General features: G+C 41.2%; 1 protein-coding gene across 6 annotated transcripts in view; it reads right to left on the bottom strand.

The window, feature by feature from the left end:
* The window catches only part of agap3 (ArfGAP with GTPase domain, ankyrin repeat and PH domain 3), a 117,865-nt gene that overhangs the window by 55,190 nt on the left and 42,475 nt on the right, over positions 1–20,200 (bottom strand). For 3 of the 6 annotated variants that reach the window (XM_061044894.1, XM_061044895.1, XM_061044896.1), the window contains exons 1-4: positions 15,116–17,200; positions 9,358–9,416; positions 5,695–5,782; positions 1,984–2,069 (exon numbers count right to left, since the gene is read on the bottom strand). In XM_061044894.1, coding sequence (XP_060900877.1) covers positions 1,984–2,069; positions 5,695–5,782; positions 9,358–9,416; positions 15,116–16,721 — 1,839 coding nt within the window. In that variant the 5' untranslated portion in view covers positions 16,722–17,200. Of the gene's footprint in view, positions 1–1,983; positions 2,070–5,694; positions 5,783–9,357; positions 9,417–15,115; positions 17,201–18,334; positions 18,556–20,200 lie in introns of those variants that run through there. The other 3 variants (XM_061044893.1, XM_061044891.1, XM_061044892.1) reach the window with 3 other exon arrangements.

The following is a 20,200-nucleotide window of genomic DNA, read 5'->3' as shown; positions in this document are numbered from 1 at the left end:
GGGCAGTGTAGCCACAGTATAGTACCAAGGGCCTTGTTTTCATGCATAGTATCAGCAGGTGGAATGACACTGAATGATTTAACAGCACCATTGCATCCGATCCATTTTCTGTATTCCCACTGTTATCATAATTTAAGAACCTTTGTATTACCTGCGTCATATTCATCCATAATCTTGGACTACTTCTTTGATCGAACGGGGCAGAGAGGCTTCCCTCGAGTGTAGGAAATCGATCCTACTCACCATCCATTATAGGGACGACGCTACACAGAGCCCACAGGAGCACTAACAGAGACAATCAGGTGACGACTGTCCTCTTCTTCATTCAGCTTTCAAGTGTCACACAGGTCCCCGAAGGGAATGAATAGCGAATCAAGCCTCAAAGCCACAGCTCTGCTCGGCCTCCCGTGAGCGTGAACATAATGGAGGCCTTTAATTATGCCACTAATTATACAGGCAGCTGACAACTGAGCTGAACTCTGCTCTATTCCCTAACCTCACCAAGCGTAATGCAATCAAAATTTTGCCAGGCCAGGCATCAGAAGCAGCTACTGTGATAGAGAGGCATGGCTCATTCACACTGAGCTTACATGTTACTAAAGCACAGAATCTTGGGAATGAAGGTGCAAGCAGGCGGATTAGTATCCTTAAGTGGTGCGTTTTTAGACATTTTATCGACTTGCTAATCAAATCTGAATCCATTTGGTTCCTTATTTGGGTTTCATTTACCTAAAGCTGTATTAAGCATAACTCTGTTTCATTGTCATCCTTTTAAGTGAATGTGTTAGCTAACAGTTTCCCTTTTAAATATCGAACAGATACGGGGCAGCATTAGCGTTCATTTGCTGTGCTGCTAACAGGAAGAAGAATGAAGTCAAAACATCAACTGCTCCGTACAAATTCTATGCATGGTGTTTCCCTGAGGGGGATAAAGGCTCTCTTGTAGACACATGTTCACCATCTTTCTGTTGATTTTGTCTGACAGCCCTTCGGTGGGATTTCAGGTGAAAACCATCTGTCTGCCACATCTCGACAAGTGACTTTCAACTTCATCAAATTATTATACAAAGTATTTCTGCTTCTAAATAAACTTGATCCATTACTGATCACAGCAGCTTAAAGTAAAGGTAGCTTTACTTCGGCTCGAGTGTTTGCATGCTATACTGGATCATACTTCACAAAGATTCATAGAAAAAATGTTGTGATTCTTAACTAAGTTTTGATGTTAGTTGCAGATTCTAGACACAAAACAATGATTACCAGAGAAAACAAATCAATGGTTCTGGATTCAAAAGACGCCAGGGTTCATTATACACGAGATTCTTCACGCTACTTGAAACAGGATAATGTAGATATTATGCAATCGTGCAAAGCTGACAGTTAAGAGGAATCCTTGAATGTTTGTCTTGAGACAACTCAGCCGGGATGAAGTGGCATTAAACACAGATTCCTTTTCTTTAGTACATTTAAGTCCTGTAAGAGCTGCAAATGGGAGGTAAAAACCCAACACTGTCTGGTAAAACATGGCTCAAGAATAACTGCGATTAAGAGCCTGATGTCTACTCTGTCATAACACAAGGCTGGATTACTATAAGGCATTCCCTCAATTTACCTCCTTGAGAAAAAAAGCATGAAAACGTGACAGTTTCAGAGTGAAAGGTGAGTGTTCTCATTTAAGCCCACTTACAAGAAGCAGCAGCTCCATTTGTCTTCATCTTTCACATACTAACAGAAAAATGAGATGCTGTATTGTTCCTTTGACCACAATAAAGATTTTGGCCGAGCTCACTCATTGATCTGTTGCTGCCCCTTAAATGCTTTTGGTAGAGTGGCTACAGAGTGCTGTCGCAGCGCTCCTGACAATCCTGCAGGGAAGCACTGGTCTGTCCCTAAACATTTCCTGTCTGCATGACAGTTTTCAGACACTGCTTTGTCTGAGCCATCTTGGCGCTTTAGAGAAAAGCAACATTTTAAATCGCTTACCTGCCATTCTGGAGGCCCTCCCTCATCTCTGATCAGAAGTAGGTAGCTCTGTCCATCCACCACTATTTCTTTCTTGAACCGTCCACCTAAGAAAGACACATTATCATGCTTTATTTCAAGATCATACTTTAAAACATTGAAGTCTGGTTTAGAGTTGGTGCAGGATAGAATTTCTACCTTATAATAAGTAAGCGCCAGGCGTTCCCAAAGTAGAAACAGCCTGCAGATATTTTAGACTCATTCATTGTAAAAACAATGACAATGTACCAAATAACCCACATTTAACATTAACACACAGCTTGGCAAAAAATAAAATAAAGTTTGGTGAGATTTGTACAAGTTTGAAGTTCAGTTCTCAATTTAGACCTCCTGAATGTGTTGGTGTTAGGATCATATGCCGACAGGAAACCAGGTCTCTCTGGAGCCAATTACGTGGGCGCAAAATTGCCATTTAGCGTGTCTAATACACAGCTGCTGAGGGAACAAGTTCAGTGCCACTGCCACCAGTCCTGGAAAGGCTCAACTTTCACTTCACAAACATTATCAGACTGCGTGTGTAGGTTTGAAGATTGGATTTTATATAATGAACAAGACGACGTATTACATTTTGCAAGAGGAATAAATATAGCAAAGGGACCCAAAGGAGATAAAACCAGAGGCAAAAAGCCGTTGTTTTTATTCTGAACTGGTTTGCCTCAGGTCACACCAAATACGTGAAACAGCAGTGAGGAGCTAGCAGTTAACCCCGATGCAGCCTTGACTTTCTCTCCCCTTTAATACATATCCATATTCCTTGCCGATAGCAAAGCTGGCTGCAGATAAAAAAAAAAAGAGGCCAATGGCAGAACTGCGCAGTAAATTAGATTCTGCATGTCATTTGGATGGTTTGTGATCCTGTGGAGATTAAAAACATTCAAATGAGAAAGTTGCTAGGCTAGAGACGTCCCTGGGAGAGAAAACGGGGCCTTATGAATACAAATATATGCAAAAAAAAAAACTATCGTATAAAATTGAATAATGCACACATTTGAGAAGGTCGAGGAATGATCATGAAATGTACCAAGTAATAAATTATGCTGCAGACGGCAGATGTTCACGACGAGTAAAAGTGCACTTGTTTCACTCATCAGGTTTTCTGTGAGTTTCATAGGAGACCGGTTGGCTTGGATCTTCAAATGATCAGATAACAGAGAGTCAGAGATCACCATGTTCAACCAGCATATTAAGAACTTCAGATCTCACATCACAGAGGAGCTGTAAGGGCCATACAGAAAACAGGCCCTGTCATTTTCATAGGCGGACAGTATCCCTGTCTCAGCAAGCAATATATATCCACTTGAGCCATACTTCCACCCTGTTGAGTCCACTTCAGCCCCCTTGGCAAATAGGGGATTCTCCCAGCCTTTAGCACAGGCTCTTGAGCCATGCTGGATGCTGGTTGTGTAACAGAGAGAGAGATTCACATACCTCCAGCCAGCTTCCTTTTTTTTCCTTTTTTTTTTTTTTTTTTTAAACGAAAGTCACAGAGCTTTTGGAGATTCTGACAAAGGACTGAGAAAGTATGTGTCTGTGTGTCTCTGAAGGGAGAAAAAAAAGATAAGAGGAGGATCTCATTACACAGCGCGTAAAGACCGGATCAAAACGGAGCAGAAAAACCCAAAGATTCATCAGAATAGTTTGTACAGAGCTTGGCAAGCATGTTGATATCCCCCGAACAGATTAGGAAAACGTCTCTCTGAAATCAGTATCTGCATTGAAAGCACACTGCTCTGGTGAAAACATGGATTGAATCTGAAGTCTAACATTTCGGTTACATAATCATCCAGGATGCTGTTGTCTTTATTTAAAAAGATGAGCCAATACGTTGCATCCGAAGAAATGAAAAAAAAAAAATAGCGACTGTGCTGAGGATAAATGCAGATTGTTGCTCTCTATCATTTAAAACATTTCTTCATCATGATTAAAAGTGATTATTTGAATGTGCGGCTCATCATGACATGTAAAGAGGCGACGAACCACCTTGCAGAGATACGGTAAGTTGGTAGGCACAGTTAACACGCAGTAAGCATACTCTGCTTACACGGAGGCTTAGACCTTGACACAGAGCCACAATCCAACAGAGCTCCATCCGGTGTTGCCATGGTAACACACCCCAGTACCTTTTTTTTTTTTTTTTTTCTCTTTTTTTTTTTTTCCAGATATCATAGCAAAAGCCCAGGAACAAAACACTGAAGAATCCAACACTAAAACCTTCCTCTGCTGGGCAACGCTGCTGCAATGTAAATACCCGATGTGGAGTGAAGCCCGGTTGAGCACATAAAAAGAAAAGGGAGCCCGAGCGGGTGCTAATCATGAGACAGGTATGTTGAGTCACAGCAACACGCAGCAATGAAAAGGGGACGCACGCATATTTCTTAGCCGACATGTTTCCTTGATTACAGCAACAGTTTTCCTGCATTTCCACCATTGATTTCTCAAAGACTAATTAAGCAATGAGGATTTTTTTTCTCCCTCAGTGCAGCAAAATGCCAGGAACTAATTATGTGCTTCATGTCTCATCCTCACTATAATTACACTAAAATGAAACACTGCAAAGCCCTCAAAGATCAGCAGTTAACTCTGGGTTTGCCAACATCGTTGTGGGTTTCTGATAGGAGAACTTGCCTCTCCGACCAGAAGGGGGCATTCTCATTATGATTTTTTTTTTATAAATTGAAGGATATATGATTATCAAATCTCTGAGAGTACATTTCTCCTGAACACAGACAGATTGTTTTTTTTCTTCTCTATTAAGGCATACTGGAAGTAATCTGATATGATTGCAATAAAAAAGCTTTAATTTACACACAAAAATAAATAATGGGGTTCAGTTTAAGTCAAATATTTCTACAATTACTCACAGTCCCAGTTTACAGGAAATGTAAGCTGTGTTATTAACTCAGCAGTTCCATTGAAGGTAAAGGTGTCACCCTAAGCTTGATATCATCTAGTCCAGTGGTTCTCAACTGGTCTAGCCTCAGGACCCACTACCAACTCCTTTGTGAAAATTGCGACCCAAATTTTGGATACTTTCAACCAATCAGATTAAGTTAATGAAAAACTGTAGAGTTTGGACCTCAGACGGTACAAAAAAAATGAATGGAACAAAATTAACAGGTTCTAAAAGCGCTGCATAGGCTTTTTGATTTTTTTTTTTTAGCACACATTTCGCCACCGACTGAAAACAGCTCTGCAAGCCACTTTTGGGTCCCGACCCACCCCACTCATCTAGTCAACAATATTCTAAATGAAACTATCACAGGAAGTATTTAAGTGGTACACCTTGTGAATGTATTTTTCTATGAGCACCTAAGCACATATATCCTAATATGGCCCTGTGCAATGTAGCAATGAGTGTCACTGCTAACATGTTGATGTTTTTCTTCTGAAAGACAAAAGAAAGTCACCTTTGTCTGTATTATTTCCCTTTTCAGAAACACAATTAGCTAACATTGTCCTGCTTATTTCAACAAGGCTCACCCTGCTTTATGTGAGGCTGATACTATCCCCCCTCTTCAGTGGACTCACGATGACAAGGTGTGAGGTAAATTAGCGGCTTGACATTAAGGTTAAAAGAGCCAAAGCAAACAAGCTGCGTTAATCTAAATGTCTGAGTATCTGACATGTTTATAACCACCTCCTGACCCAACCCTCCCCACAGCAGACTCTTACCTTCAGGAGACTCCTCCTGCACATATGTGCCTGTCAAGTACCGGTGGACCAAGGCAGACTTCCCACTGGAGAGATTTCCCACAATGCCCTGCAAGGTCAAGAGCAAAACACAGTGATTATTTCTGACTGGCGTTACATGACAGGTACAAACCACAAGCATACGTCGACTCAAAGGACCATAATGGGGACCTGACTGGTAATTCTCAGCACAAGGTCCTTTAACTTTGTGTTTCTGAAGCTTTCAACCTTGCTCAGAAACTGCAAACACTGAGTTAAGCTACAAATTGTGGTGTGAAGCTTGAGAAATACACAGTTAGTAGACCCCTCTGTTCAATTTATTTTCCTACAGTTGCCTCTAAAGCTAAAAATAAACCATCCTGCTGAGTAGAGTTCAATGTTGGTATTAAGTATAGCCCCACCAATTAATCGGCCAGCTGATAATATCTGCAATATTGTCATATCCGGTCACTATCAGTATCAGCTAATTAGATAATAGCAGATAATGCCGATATTACAAGAGTAATTCACCAGTTTAATAGCATTTTGTTTGAGTTTCATTGTAATAAACTAGCAGTTCTCTTTCACCAGCAGAGTGTGCTATATAGATTATAACAAGCATTATCACTCTCCACTGTGTCAAACAGTGATGCACTTACAGCCACAGTTACTTTCCAGTTGAGTGACCATCTTGTCTCCATTATTTATCTTTTCCACAAGTGTTTGATAACTGCATGTGAGGGATCAACACAATAAATGTATATATCTATATTTATCTAAACATTTTTGAACATAGAGCTAAGAAAAACACCGGCCAATATATCTGATTTTTGATATCGGTATTGGCCCCAAAAAAGTCGATATCGATCGGGCCCTAGTATTAAGCATTTTTACATATTGTGTGTTCATTTTTTTTAAAGCTTACAAATAATACACAAAGTGCAATATTAAGAAAAGATAAGCTAAGATGCAGTTTAGATACCGTATTGGGGAAATGTACTTATTATAACTGCTCAAAGGTTTGAGAAAACAATTGTGAAAAACAACAATTATAAGATCATTATCATAGTTATCAAATTGAAAGTAAACTTTTTTATTAACGTATGTATGTTCAAATTCTTTTTTTTTATTTCCATGGATTATATTGATATGTAAAACAAAAAATGTGTAGTATTTTTCTTTGAAAAGAATGAAAGAAATTAGCACAGCTTATTTCAACGACTTTTCTTGAACGCGTCACCCGTTACTGTAAAGTCAGTAACTTTTAAATCAATTGCTGATACAATAATTTACAATAGTTTGTTGATACAAATAAATTCACACAGGCTTGTATGTAAGAATGTAACATTTGTGTTTATCATGTATTTTGAAAGACGTCTGTTCACTTGAAAGTGTCTTTATCAGGTTTAAAATGGTAAATGGACTAGTCTTCTCTTCTGACTACTCAAAGTGCTTTACATCGTAGCAGGTCACACCTACCCATTTACACGCATTCACACACTGATGTCAGCAGCTGCTACTGTATGTAAAGTCACCATCAGAAGTAACTGATCCCATTCATTCTGTTGATTCTTACAGTTTGCGTTCAAATGATCAGTTGTTGCTGTCTGTTCCATTTGCCCGCACAGAGCTGGGAAAAAAGGCTTTCGTCTACTCTGCTCCTTCTACATGGAACATGCTACAAAAAGACTGGAAAATAACTGAACTGATTTCTTTGAATGCTTTTAAATCCAGGCTGAGAGCACTTGAGACGACCTCCTTTACTTGTAACTGTTTTTTATCATTTTAATTGTCTGTATGTTGTGAGTGTGACTGTGTAACTTTTGCTGCCTCTTGGCCAGGACTCCCTTGAAAAAGAGGTTTTTAATCTCAATGGGACTTTCCTGGTTAAATAAAGGTTAAATAAAAAAAATAAAAAAATGAATACACATTCACACTCTGCTGACGAAGCAGCGGGAGCAACTTGAGGTTAAGTGTCTTGCCCAAGGACACATCTGGCATGTGGCTGTAGGAATTGGGCATCAAACCCACGACCCTCCGATTTAGGAAATGGTGGTCAGTAATATGGAGGAACATAATGTTTGCAGTTAAGGAAGAAGTCCTTGAAAACCACAATATGGTCTTTAATGTGTTGAGGCTCTGTGGTGCTGAAACATTAGGAGGAAAGTCCTCTAACACTTAGGCTTTACTTTGGTTGCAATCTTTCTTCTGCTTCCTCTCCCTGGCGTCTAGACCAGACCTAACAACTGCGCCTTCAGGGTGATGCATGGCTGAGGGTGGGCTGATGATGCCAGCATGTCTGGGAAGAACAAAGGCTGTAACATACTCCATCTCCTCCCTCTTCTCCTCCTCCTCTTCTACCCACCATCGCCCTCTTCTGCTTCAGATCATTAGTGGGTGTTAAAGCCAGGTATGGTTCTAATTATAGGGAAGTTTGCAGCACAAGAGAGGAGATCTGTTTAAGGCCTTTCCCAGCCTACCCTTCCTTTAAGCGAAGTTTATATATAAAACAAGAGGAACCCCTGTAGAATAAACGAATGAATAAGCTCTAAGTTAGCTTAAGTTGTAGGCTGTATGCAGTAAAAGCTGTGAGTCAACGAAAATCGACTTTGAAAGCACCGCTGAACCGGTGCTCCTGCTGTTTTAACGGTTTGGCTTTGTGACCTGCTGGTATATAGGCCTCATGAAAAGAGAAAGCTGTATCAGCACTATTACGGTACAGGACTTTTACTCTTTTTTTTTTTGTAGATGTTTGAGCTTGATCTGGAAATATCAAAGAGTGTGGATCAGATGATCAAAAGATGCCAATAAAATAAGGTTTTAGTTCCCATCCTGAAACCATAATGGCAGAGTACAGCTCACAGGGAAGCAGATGTTTCCCCGCTGTTTTGATCCCAGAAAGGTCAAACTGCTATAGTGTTGTATTTTTAAAAAAATCTTCTGAGAAACATGACAGGGCTCTTTTAGTATGACCTTGTCACTGAACAGCTATTCTTTGAAATGTTTGAAAGGCATGATAGATATTTTCAGACTTTTAATTCAGTCTTTCCAGGTCTATTTAACAAACCCCCGTGTGGAAGCTGGCTGCCAATTAACACCTTAGAAACATTAAAAGGAATCAGCTGCGTTTAAAGTGTTTGAAGCCAAGAAAGCAAGTTTGTCTTTGAGCTCCCTGTGAGTTTCCCCCCTTTCTCTTTCCACTGATGTTTTTTTCCCTTTTGCAAGGCGCCACATCAATGAATTCACCTAACATGGAAGTATTATATTAACTGTCAGAATGGAGGAGTGCAGGTTTTTTTTCCTTTATGGGTGCAAGGCATTAAAGCGTGTGAGGATGTTAGTTGTGCACTTGGCAGTAGCTGTGTGTGTGCTTTACTGGCGGGTGGGATCAGACCCAGGATGTGTCACTAGTCTAGCCCAAAACTGTCACTCATCACGCGTCCTACTGAAAGCCACCCGGCATCTCCATGCCAACGCATCTCATTAAAAATCCCCCACCATGAGCCGAGGAAAAGTCCAGCCAATCTCTCAGCTGCTGTAAAACCAGTATTAGATGGACAGAACTTTTCCCAGTGACATTTAAAACCTATCAGTAGGATGAATCCCCTGATGAGAAATCCACACAGGAGCTGTTATATAATAAATAATGTATAAAATGTTACCCACCACTTTCAGCTCTGGCACTGACCGACTCAATGTCCATTCCTGGCTGTTGACAAAAGAATCTGAAAAGAAAAAGTAGGAAAAGGAATCAAGTCAAGCAGCACTGAAATCGATCTGTTTGTGTCCCATTCGACCCCTGCCACAGATATCACGACCTCAACAGAATTCCCCATTGGATGACTGAAAAGTAACAGAACCTGTTTATAGACTTTCTGTAGTGTGTGCAACAAGTTTTATGATAGATTGTTCAGCAGTCACAAAGATATGACAAATCTTATCCACAGTTTGGTCAGGTATTCAGAGCTGATTCATAATATGGTTTAAAAGAACATTCTGTCACTTCCCCTGGTTGTCTATCCTCATATTTCATATGCTGGCGCTGAACACACAAACAGCACAGTTAACCAGTCGGTGTGTATTTCGTTGGGTCATGTTATACCAAGTTTTCTCAGGTAACAAGGTGTTAACAGTCCAAAAACTAACACAATGTCACAAATATCTATGCCTCATTGTAAGAGAGGCAGCTATTCTTTTCCCATTGTAATTGATCATTATCAACTCTTATTCAATCATGTTTCAACAAGCAGAGAAACAGTAACAACAACAACAAAAAAACATCTACAACTCATCTATTTATAAATTAATTGATCATTAATCAGTTTGGGTGAACATCAGGACATGAAAAAAGCTCTTCTTATTAAAATGAAAATGTAAATGTTGACTGATTTTCTCATTTTTCCTTGATAGTAAATTCAACATTTTGGTGTTATTTGCAGATGTGTGAACTGCTATTTGAATACGCAAACATGTACTCTGGTACCTTTAGGGATCCTTTTCCTCCATATTCTATACTCAAACAATCTCTGAAGAATATAATTGGCAGACTAATTGAAAATGAAACAAATTGTTGGTTTTTGGCCTGTAGCACAGTCGATGAGCTCATCATTTGCTCATGAATTTCCAACTTACAAAAAAGGTGGAACTGAAACACACCTATACCAAGTAAAACACCCATGCAGCATAGTGCACTCTACGAACAAGATTAAGCTAATCCATTTTGAGTGACAGCCATTTATCAGGCTTGATTCAACTTGTTTGGATTTCAGTGACATTTGGAGTCTTTGACACGATGATCACGCTTTGAAACAGTGGCAGTGGGAAAGAGCACTTTGAAGAACAAAACAAACTCTCAGAACTAAAATACAAATAACAATTCAACAAGTTGTGCCTGTTTCCCACAGAGATGGAGTACACATATGAGTGTCATAACAGCTATTAGAACAAAGACAACCTTCCTGCTTTGGATCAGGGCGCTTCTCACTGTCTGAGCCCCCCCAAGAAGCAGATACCATCTATAATACAGGATTGTAGACTCCCTGTCTCCAGGCAACAAGGTGTCTAATACCAGGTGACCCTCCCCTCTCACATTCCCTCCCCATGTCTAAACTATATCAATAAAAGTGTTCACGCAGCAAACAGGGAGCCATCACTACAGTAAGCCTGTTTATAGCATTATCTGGTGTTTGTTTTATTACGCCAAGAGTGACTCTAATATGATACAATGACAGCCTAAATAGAAAAGGTAACCACTGTCACTATAAGACGCGTGTCTATCTTCTCTCCAAAATGTTTTCTAAAAGAATTCATGACTCATGCCGGAGGGGACCGGAGCCAAAAATGATTTTAACTCTACAATTAGATTGAAAAGAAGCCACCGCTAAAATGTTTGCTTATTTCTGACCTCCATTTACAAAGAGCCTCGTGCTGCTTTGGATGTCTCACTTGTTGTGGGAGAGGAGTAAAGTGCACCCCTAACAGAAGGGCCTTTCATTGAGCATTGTGTGGAGCAGAGCAGCCTGTAAACAGCACGCCTCATGTTAAGCCCTCTCCGTGTGGGTTTGACATGTCAGGACATGAGCAAAGACACCCATCTGATTCAGTCTTCTTCTCTTTTTTTCTTTTTTTTTTTTAGAGCAGGAAACAGAACACAGGTTAAAGCTCTCCGAGACGATGTCAGATTAGCATATTTTTTTCTAACATTTCCTGTAATTTCATAAAGAAACACAGTAATAACCACTAATAAGAAAAACACATGGAAGGTCCCAGTCATAGAGTCAAGGATTACAAAATTAAACGAAACAACAAAGAGTAACTTTTAAGAAACAAACAGAAAAAAAGGCAACGCGATTCAGAGGTTTTTCAAACATTTGCCCAGATGTGGACATATTCAAACAGAGGCCGATTCAAAGAGAACAGAGCAGGAAAATTACATATCATCGAAGGCCTACATAGAAATGGAGTTCCTGGCTGTTGACAAGTGCCATTTCTGGAAAGGCCCACTTGTATTAATTGACCATGACATCACTTAAGCTTTCAAGTACATGAAAACACTGAAAGCAAGAGCTTTAACACCAAATTAGACAAAAACCCAATCCCTGTGCATTTCTCAGAACAATCACCGAAAGTCTTTTTTGGAAACATTTTTTTCTCTAACAGACCCACCCAAAACAAATTGTAGCACAGAGATCATAACAAATCTTTGCCAGCCTTTGAGCAAATACAGTACAACCAGTTTGGTATCCTGCCAGAGAGAAAGCCATAATTGAATCCATGTGCTCTGTTACGTCATGGTTTAAAAATGAGCATCCCCACATTACTGTGTCCCAGAATGCCTATGGAAACAGAAAGCCCCAGCGTTTCTTTTGCTTGGTGGGACACCAGTGTCTTTGTCTCTGCTAGGGGAAAACTGCTCTGCCAGCTTGTTTGTTAGGTTTTTTCACTTCACCGATCATGTCTACTCAGATAAAAATGAACAATCAGTCTGTGGGTGGGAAGCACAATCAGCCCACCACCCACTTATTCCATTTTATGAGAAAAGAAAATGCAAAGAGAGCAAAAACCCTGTACATATTGTAGTGTGCGTGCACACATTCATACATGTGAGCATTTCTAAGTGCAGTGAATCTGAAGTGGTTTTTGGAATGAGAGGACAACCTTGAGGTCTACATTTCCACTCTAGCCTTACTGGCTTTCCAGCCATACTTTCCCACTGTCATAAATTACAGGGTGAGAACTAAGCTAGCAATTAGTATTTCTACTTCCCCTATTTGCCAACCTCATGACCAACCATCGCTCCTTCTCGGACTACTTTATTCATGCCTGTTTTAAAAAATGATCACGGTCCATTTCTTGACAGCTCTCCAGACCCATTTAATCATCAAACATCAAACTTTAGTACTTAATTCTGCTCTTAAGAGCTCCCGAAGACCAAACTCGTACTTCTATCAAACGCGGTAGAATAAAAAACACAATCATTCAGTAGATAAAAATGTAAAAGTCTTCAGTGGTTCTCCTAGGTTTACATGTTTTTTATTTTTTTTTGGGGGGGGGGGGGGGGGGGGGTGCAGCCAGATGGAGTCCTATCTCTACAATAAAGGCACACAAAAGCCAAAAATACATCTTTAAAAAAAAAAAGGGCCTGGCCTACTTAAGACTAAGAGCCTTGTAGTTATATATTGATCACATCCAAGAAAATCTTCTGCTTCCCTTACAAAAGTGCAAGGGAAGAAAGCAATGAACCCTGAATTAAAGAGAAAATCTAATATAACGTAGTGGAAGACCTAAAAATTGCAAAACTTGATTAAAACTTTTAACAACAGTTTGTAGACTTGTTGGAGAAAAGCTAACTTTTCAAAGAACAGCAGGATGCAGGCTCACCTACTGAACCACAATCCTGATGAACAACATACACACAGGCTGAGATTTGATGTAGCAGATGCTCAAATATGAGCTATGTTCAGTCACTAACAGATTTGCCTCTGCTCAAGCTCAGACTGTACCGCTCAGACATCCAGACATCTTGCAGTTTCCCTCCAGCAGGTGAGAGTGCATTAACACAGTGTTACTGTGTTTTGTACCAATTGCATTGCGAGTCTTGCACATACTTACCTGCTGGGTGTTTGGCTAATCTACCCCCTGCTAGTATGACTTGAAGAATACAATGCATCTTTTTAATTAATGTTCAATCTGCACACTTCAGTATAGACTGACACATCCAAATGAAAGGGAAGGATGATAGGGAACTATTGTTGGCAGGAATTCACAGTACGTTCCATTAAATAAGACATAACAAACGAAAGAAGTAGAGGGAGATATATCCTCATGAATACATTTTTTATCAGATTCAAGTCAAGGAAGATGGATCACACACATGGGGGATTTTCTTGAAATTATTCCTGGGTAGTGGCAAACCAAGACAGGTGAGAATAAAATACGCATCACTGAGCACTCCCCTGGATACTTGACAAAAACCAAAGCTTATTACAGAGTTCTATCTACAGTTCTACTCTCCAATTCTTCAACATTCACTAGATCAGTGCACTGCGACCCACCTAGGCCCTCGTGACCAGCCACCCCTCCTCCAACACAGGACCACCAGAGAGTCCCCATCTTAGCACATGGTTCACTGATCACTCATGTCTCCACTGGAATGACAGAGTGGCTTTGTTCATCCACAGGTGGGGGTGGGGGACAGTGTCTGCGCACCTCTCTCTGCATCTCCCTTCCCCCAAAACTCTCTCACACACAAAAATTGGGAGGTTATCATCAGGAAACACCTGAACTGAGTGTGTGCATGTGCGTGTGCGTTTGGTAGATCTAATTTAGAAGCAAACACTTAGGCAGGTAGCTACAGGCAGAGAGACCCGCCCAGGGCATTGAACACCTAACTTCACTAAGGCTGATCGGCACACCTACATTCCTTATGCCTGACTTACTGACTCTTCAGTGGAGTAAACGGACATATAGCACTTGACACTGCACCACAGGAATAGGTATCCTTGGTAACATGGTGTGTTAGATTACAAATAAACCAACAAAGTTGACCTCATTGCGAGCCTATTGCTAAAATGAGAATAAAATATCTGCTTTGTCTGTTAAGGGGGATTATTGAGAGTAAACTCGGGAAAGTGTGTCCTGACATCAAAAGCAGTCATTACGTTGTCATGGAGAACTAATTAGGTCTTTAAGCAATGGCGTGACATTGTACCCAAACAAATCACAGGTATAAATTCATAAAGTTGCAAATATGTGTATCTTGTTGTCTGCTCTCCCAGGCAACTGGACAAACACTCTCTGGTGTTAGAGTTAACCTTTAAGCACAGTGCTAAAGTCATCTTCCTTTCTCCCTATCATTATACCATGTAAGCCCTCTTAATTTAGCCCTGCTAGACTGCCAAACACATCCCCCATTATAGCCACTCACTGCTTTAATTCTACTGCTTTAAGCTGTGTGTCTGTGCGGCCAACAGTAAGCATTATGAAGGCTCCCATGTCCTGTGGTGGGGCAACATACAGATAGAACTGAGAGTGTGTTATACCACAGTTAACCCACTGTTAAAATATCCACTATGGTCTGTTCTTATCTAGAACTGGTGGTTTCCTTTTACTGTTCTGGCCTACTCATTTACTAAACTTCAAAAATCTTATGTAAGGAAAACAAATCACTGTGTAAGGGCATATACACATAAAAATCACTGGAGAAATAAGAGTACCAGAATTAGAAATTCCAAGCAGACTCTCTGGAAATAGACTTTTCTGAATGCCATCCAAACTCACAATTCCCCATGTGTTTTTCATTTGCCTGCTGGTCTAAAAAAAATGCCACTTCCTTATTTGTCTTGAGCTGAAACTTTTTGTGCAGTTCAGGAAAGGCCACAAATGGAGAACAGAGCTGAGAAATAAATTCAGCAATCATGCTTACCTTGACCTTTGTGGGAGTCAATGCCTGGGTGAGTCTCTATAGCGACTGGCAGTGACTTATTATTCCTGGCTAGGGGAGACTGGCTGGTGTTGTTGCTCTGGGGCTGCTCGGATTCAGAGCCAATGAGTGGCTGCTCTTTCCTCCTGAAACGGTTTGTTATAAGTTGCCATATGCTTGGTTCTTCCTGAACAGGTTTGGTAGACAGTTTTGTTGGACAGAGGGGTACCTCCATTACCTTGACCTTCCCCCTGCTGTGGTACTCAATGAACTGTATGCCCCCATCCTCAATCTGCTCACTAGAAGTTGGAAGCGTTCTTCCTGTGAGATAAGAGAAAGGTCGGGTTGTCTCCAGTGTTGTTTCCTCAGCTGTACTTTTAGTCCGAGAGCAATCCTTTTCCTCCGTTTCAGACGCTAAAGTAAATTTTTCCCGGGACCGAGTTCTCCTGATGCGCATACTGAGGCTCCGTCTTAACGAACTCAGTGTAGTTCTTGGAGAATCAGATTTGCTTGATTTAGGGGTAGATTTAGCGTCTTGTTCGCAGTCCTTGCTCTTATCTTGAGGTGATTTTCCAAAAAGCCTCCATCGGAAGCCCCCTTTGAGAAAGCCTCCTCCATCATAGCCAGTATGTGTGCAGCTCTTCTGGCTGTCTATTTCATCGTCAGAGCCCCTCTTTCTAAGCTCCAGCACTGTCATACTGACAGGCCTGGGTGTTGTGTTCCTCTTACGAATCCTTGGGATCACCTCTGCAGGCACCAAAGGCCGCTGAGCCACAACAGCATTGAGGCCATCCACAGCCCTCAACTCAGCCCTCCTGCTCCGCAACTGCTGGTTTTCTGAAACGCCATCCCTATTGAAGGGGTGCTGGGTGTGGGTATCTGACAGGACTGAGCCTGGGCCTGCCAGCATGCAAACACTCCTGGGCCTCCGCAGCCGTCTTTCTTGTTCAGGCTGAGAATCTTTTTGCTGCTTGATTGAGTCTCCATACATGCTCACCGTCTTCCTACCCCGCGGGGCTCGTTCGGGACGTGGCTTTCGCAACACGGCCCGGGGCAGAGAACTATGTCCTGCAACAGTGCCATCCTCCCTGGAGAAATTGCCTTTAGTATAGGCATTGAGAGAAAGAAACGTCGAGCTTTGAGTGTGTTGCTCCTGGATGTTTGTCTGAGGGACTATCTCTGCCACGTCTGTGTCTTGCTGTGAGGAGTTACCTGGGTTCTTAGAGAGGTGATTCAAAAACCTGTCTGTCTTCATTTTTCCCTCCACCTCCTCCACCTCCTCCTCATTCTCCTCTAGAACCACCTCCTGTCTTTGCCTCGCAGCTCTACCTGTGCTGCTCAGGGAGGGCCACCTGTTGAGCGCCCGCTGTGCCTTGCGCAGCCTGGGGCTCTTCTCCAGTGGCACAACACTAATCATCTTCTCTTGCGGCTGGCAATTCTCCACAAGGGTGTGGGCGACCCGTCCGATTCCCGGCCCTGACACCGGTCCATGTCCAAGTGTTTCATTCAAGATTACAGAGATGTGGTAAACAGTGTTTCCCTGCTGCTGTTCACAAACAGCTGTGCTTCTTGGGGTCGCATCCACGGTCCCACTGCTAAGGAATAGCATGGCACTTCACACGATGACAAAACAAGCCTGTAACAAATTAATGTTCACATTCTGCCCATGAGTTATAAAGATCCAGCTCATAAAGTCCTTCATTCAGACTAAATTCCTATGCCAGGCATAATCCTTCACCTTTGACATGGGAAAAAAAAACTTCAAACAAGTTAGAGCAAAGCCATGCTGCCACCTGCATCCTCTGGCTCCTTTACTCAGGCAATTAGACGGTAGTTTCTATCTCTCCACACTTTGTTGTAACTGCTCTGCACGGACAGATGAACTAAAGGAAAACAGGTCGTCCACTTCTTGTTTTCCAACAAAGCAATACCTGTTAAATCTGCAAAAACTCCAACTTAAAAACCACTGAATCATCCTTCCTCCTTGGCAAGTTATGAACTGCAAGCAATTCTTGTTGTTAGCGGTGCAGACAAACCCCTTAATCTCTGAGCTCTTGCCATGCAGAGCATGAGGGAGTGAGTCTCTGTTTGAACTTTCAGCTGCCTTCCAACCCCCGGGACACATGGAAAACAAGGAGTGGATCCCACAAGTATTAAACCCGCCCTCCGGATTTCTGCAGAGCTGTGTGTAGCCTCAAGAGACATAAACAGACAAGACACAAGTGAGCATGCAATGGAGAGAAGACTATGCTGATTACACACTGCTGTAATCAAACATTACTAATAGCTATGACTGGGCACTTTGTGTTCCTCTAACCAATGGCAAAACAGATAGGGGGGATACCCTTCCATGTTTATTGGAAAGGCAGATTAAACAGTCAAGCCGTACCCAACTCTTTTGTTTAGTGATAAACATTTTGGAGACCACAAAATATTAAAGTTAGGGGTCAAATATAAAATAAATACTGCATATATTTGTTAAAACTAAAGGATTAATGAGATCACAAATACAAATGTAAACTGTGATAGTTACATGGAGTATCTACATTACCACCACATACAGTGGCCGCCAGGCTCCCACTACACAGCCTACACGTGGGAGACAATCTTCAAGTGAACCCGAATCAATCAATCAGTCGGATATGAAGCCAGGTACTGTGAAGTCCATCATCTCAATCCAGCCAGATTTTACCTGCCCAATCCTCAGCTCTCCAGTTACTGTGGGGTAATAGCTAGAACACTGCCACCTTGTGGTTAAAAAAAAGTGGTTGTGAATTCTGGAAAGTTGAACCTATTATCTTTGATACAACCTCAAAACAGCTGAGTTATTCTTCTAATCAAGCATTACTTCTTAAGGAGGGTTTATTTGCAAAGAAAATAAAAAAACAAGTCTTTTTTCATTAAGAAATATAAATATATAGCTACAATTCTGATCATATCCTCAAGTTGAAGGAATAATATGCTACAGCTTAGGCTCATTTGATTCAAGGCTTTTAACATTTCATACCAATTGTAGATTGAGTGATGATATTGGAGGTATTTCTTGTTGCAGTTTTCCTTTGTGTTATGCCCAGGCTTAGTGTTACAAAGCAACCCCCACAACCACACTGAACAAGCACAGAAATCTGACGTTTCTTCACAGAGCGAGTGTTGAATATCACCACTCATGTCGAGATTTTGGTGTCATGTCAAGTTGTTCAAGCTCACCATGCTGGCCTTTACCTGAGTCAAGGAAGCAGGGGTTTACAATGATCTCAGGCTCATCATAGAGCAAACAGTCTTTTTCGGTCCATTGGATGTGGTGGTGTCGAGTTCGTCTGCGACCCCCAAAGCACAGCAACATAGTCCACTTATCTGTCAAAGGGATTCTCACTGACTAAAAAAAAAAACCATTCAAAGATAAAGAAAAATTAAATAAAGTTGCCAGAAATATCTCTTGTTAAGCTACTGTTTTAAATATGTCCTCTCCTCCTGGCTTCTTTTGCTTCTATTGGGTATTTTTGTGAATCTTTCCATGTAGCTCAGTTTTCAGCTTCGGCATATATGTTCTTTGTTGCATTTGTCCAGCATGATTAAAAAAAAAAAAAAAAAAAGAATAAGGGAAAAGAAATCTCTTTTTGTCAGCTACATCATGCTGTGGTCATGATGTTCTTCTGTCCCAGGCTCGCAGCTGACCTGATAATGCAGTTACCAGTGTCGTGAAAGTAGCCCAGAGAAGTGTCATGGTTCGCTTGGAGTCATTTCCTGCTGGTAATTCATAATCCAGGTGTTGGTTTAACAGGGTCCAACATAAAAAACACTGACGAGATTAAAGTTAATCCACTGTCCCGTTGTCTTGGTTGCAGTTCGGTCCACAGGAAAACCTGTGTTGCGGTGTGCGGTAAACCCCAAAGTGCTGACAAGGTAACAGAGGCTCTCTTGTGTGTCCCTCTCTACTCGTCGGTCCAACAGCTAAATGTTTCTACCTCCTGTAACCGTATCTTGATGGAAGCTGGGAGGGTTCCTCAGCAAAACTGGATTTGCATGTTTTGAGATTCTTGGATTACCCTCCGCCTCCGTATCTCTCTGTGTTTGTGTGTACACATGTGACTGATATACTGACATCGTTGGCCATTTATGCATTCATCTGTGTATGTCAAACACTGTACTCTTGTTTTTCTAACGAAAAGCTGTGATTTGACTTTCTCCTTTACTTTTCTTTATTTACAGTCCTTACCTACACAAATCTTTTTTTTTCAATCTTATTACCAAAATAAGAAACCTGTTGTTTTCATTGTTGATAGAAATGCAATATTGCATTATTAATATATCACACATCAACCAATATATTTAAAGTCACTTAGAATCAAGAAGATACTCTATCTCAGTTTCTAACAGGGAATAATACCCAAATTTAATTTAAAGCAGTTTGTCATCAAGTTTAATGGGGGAAAAAAACAATTCAGCCACTAACAACATTGACTGTGTGTAAGCCTCATCTTCATCATGAAAATAAATAAGGACTGTTGAAAATAGCATTTTTCAAGTTTTGTAAAACTCAAAACACCCCTATAAGAAGTCAAAGTTTGAGTTAATTTTTGAAATGTTAAAACTTTACTCAGTTGTCTCCATGCTGCAGTGGATTTCACAGCATCATTAATTACCATCATGGCTTAAGCAATTTCAGGGGTTGCAATACCTTTTGAATACCTATTAGCAGGAAACAAAGGACAGATACATTTCAACCACAGACACGACAGACTGGCAGCCCTGGTGTGTTTAAGGACACTGACGCCACGCGCGACAAAGGCTGGTGTTGTCTAGCAGTTAGCGTGATGCTTCCGAGCCATATGAGTAGAGCCAATAACCCCTCGTCCATATTCAAACATGAGTCAGTGTTAGCAAGATGATCATGCACACATGTACACTCTTTCTGTTGAGGGTAACATGAACAGTCAGTGAAGGCAGCTCCCTGATTTCTGATAAGCAGCGTGCGGCTGGCAGGTGGTTGTCAATAAAGTGTTGCTGACCTCATTCACACATGCACAACAGCAGCACAACTGGCACCAGACAAGCACTCAGCATCCCCCAGTAGAGCAGGGGAAAGAC

The sequence above is a fragment of the Labrus mixtus genome, chromosome 8 (assembly GCF_963584025.1).
Source record: "Labrus mixtus chromosome 8, fLabMix1.1, whole genome shotgun sequence".
NCBI lineage: Eukaryota > Metazoa > Chordata > Actinopteri > Labriformes > Labridae > Labrus > Labrus mixtus.
This window is presented reverse-complemented; position numbering and strand designations above follow the sequence as displayed.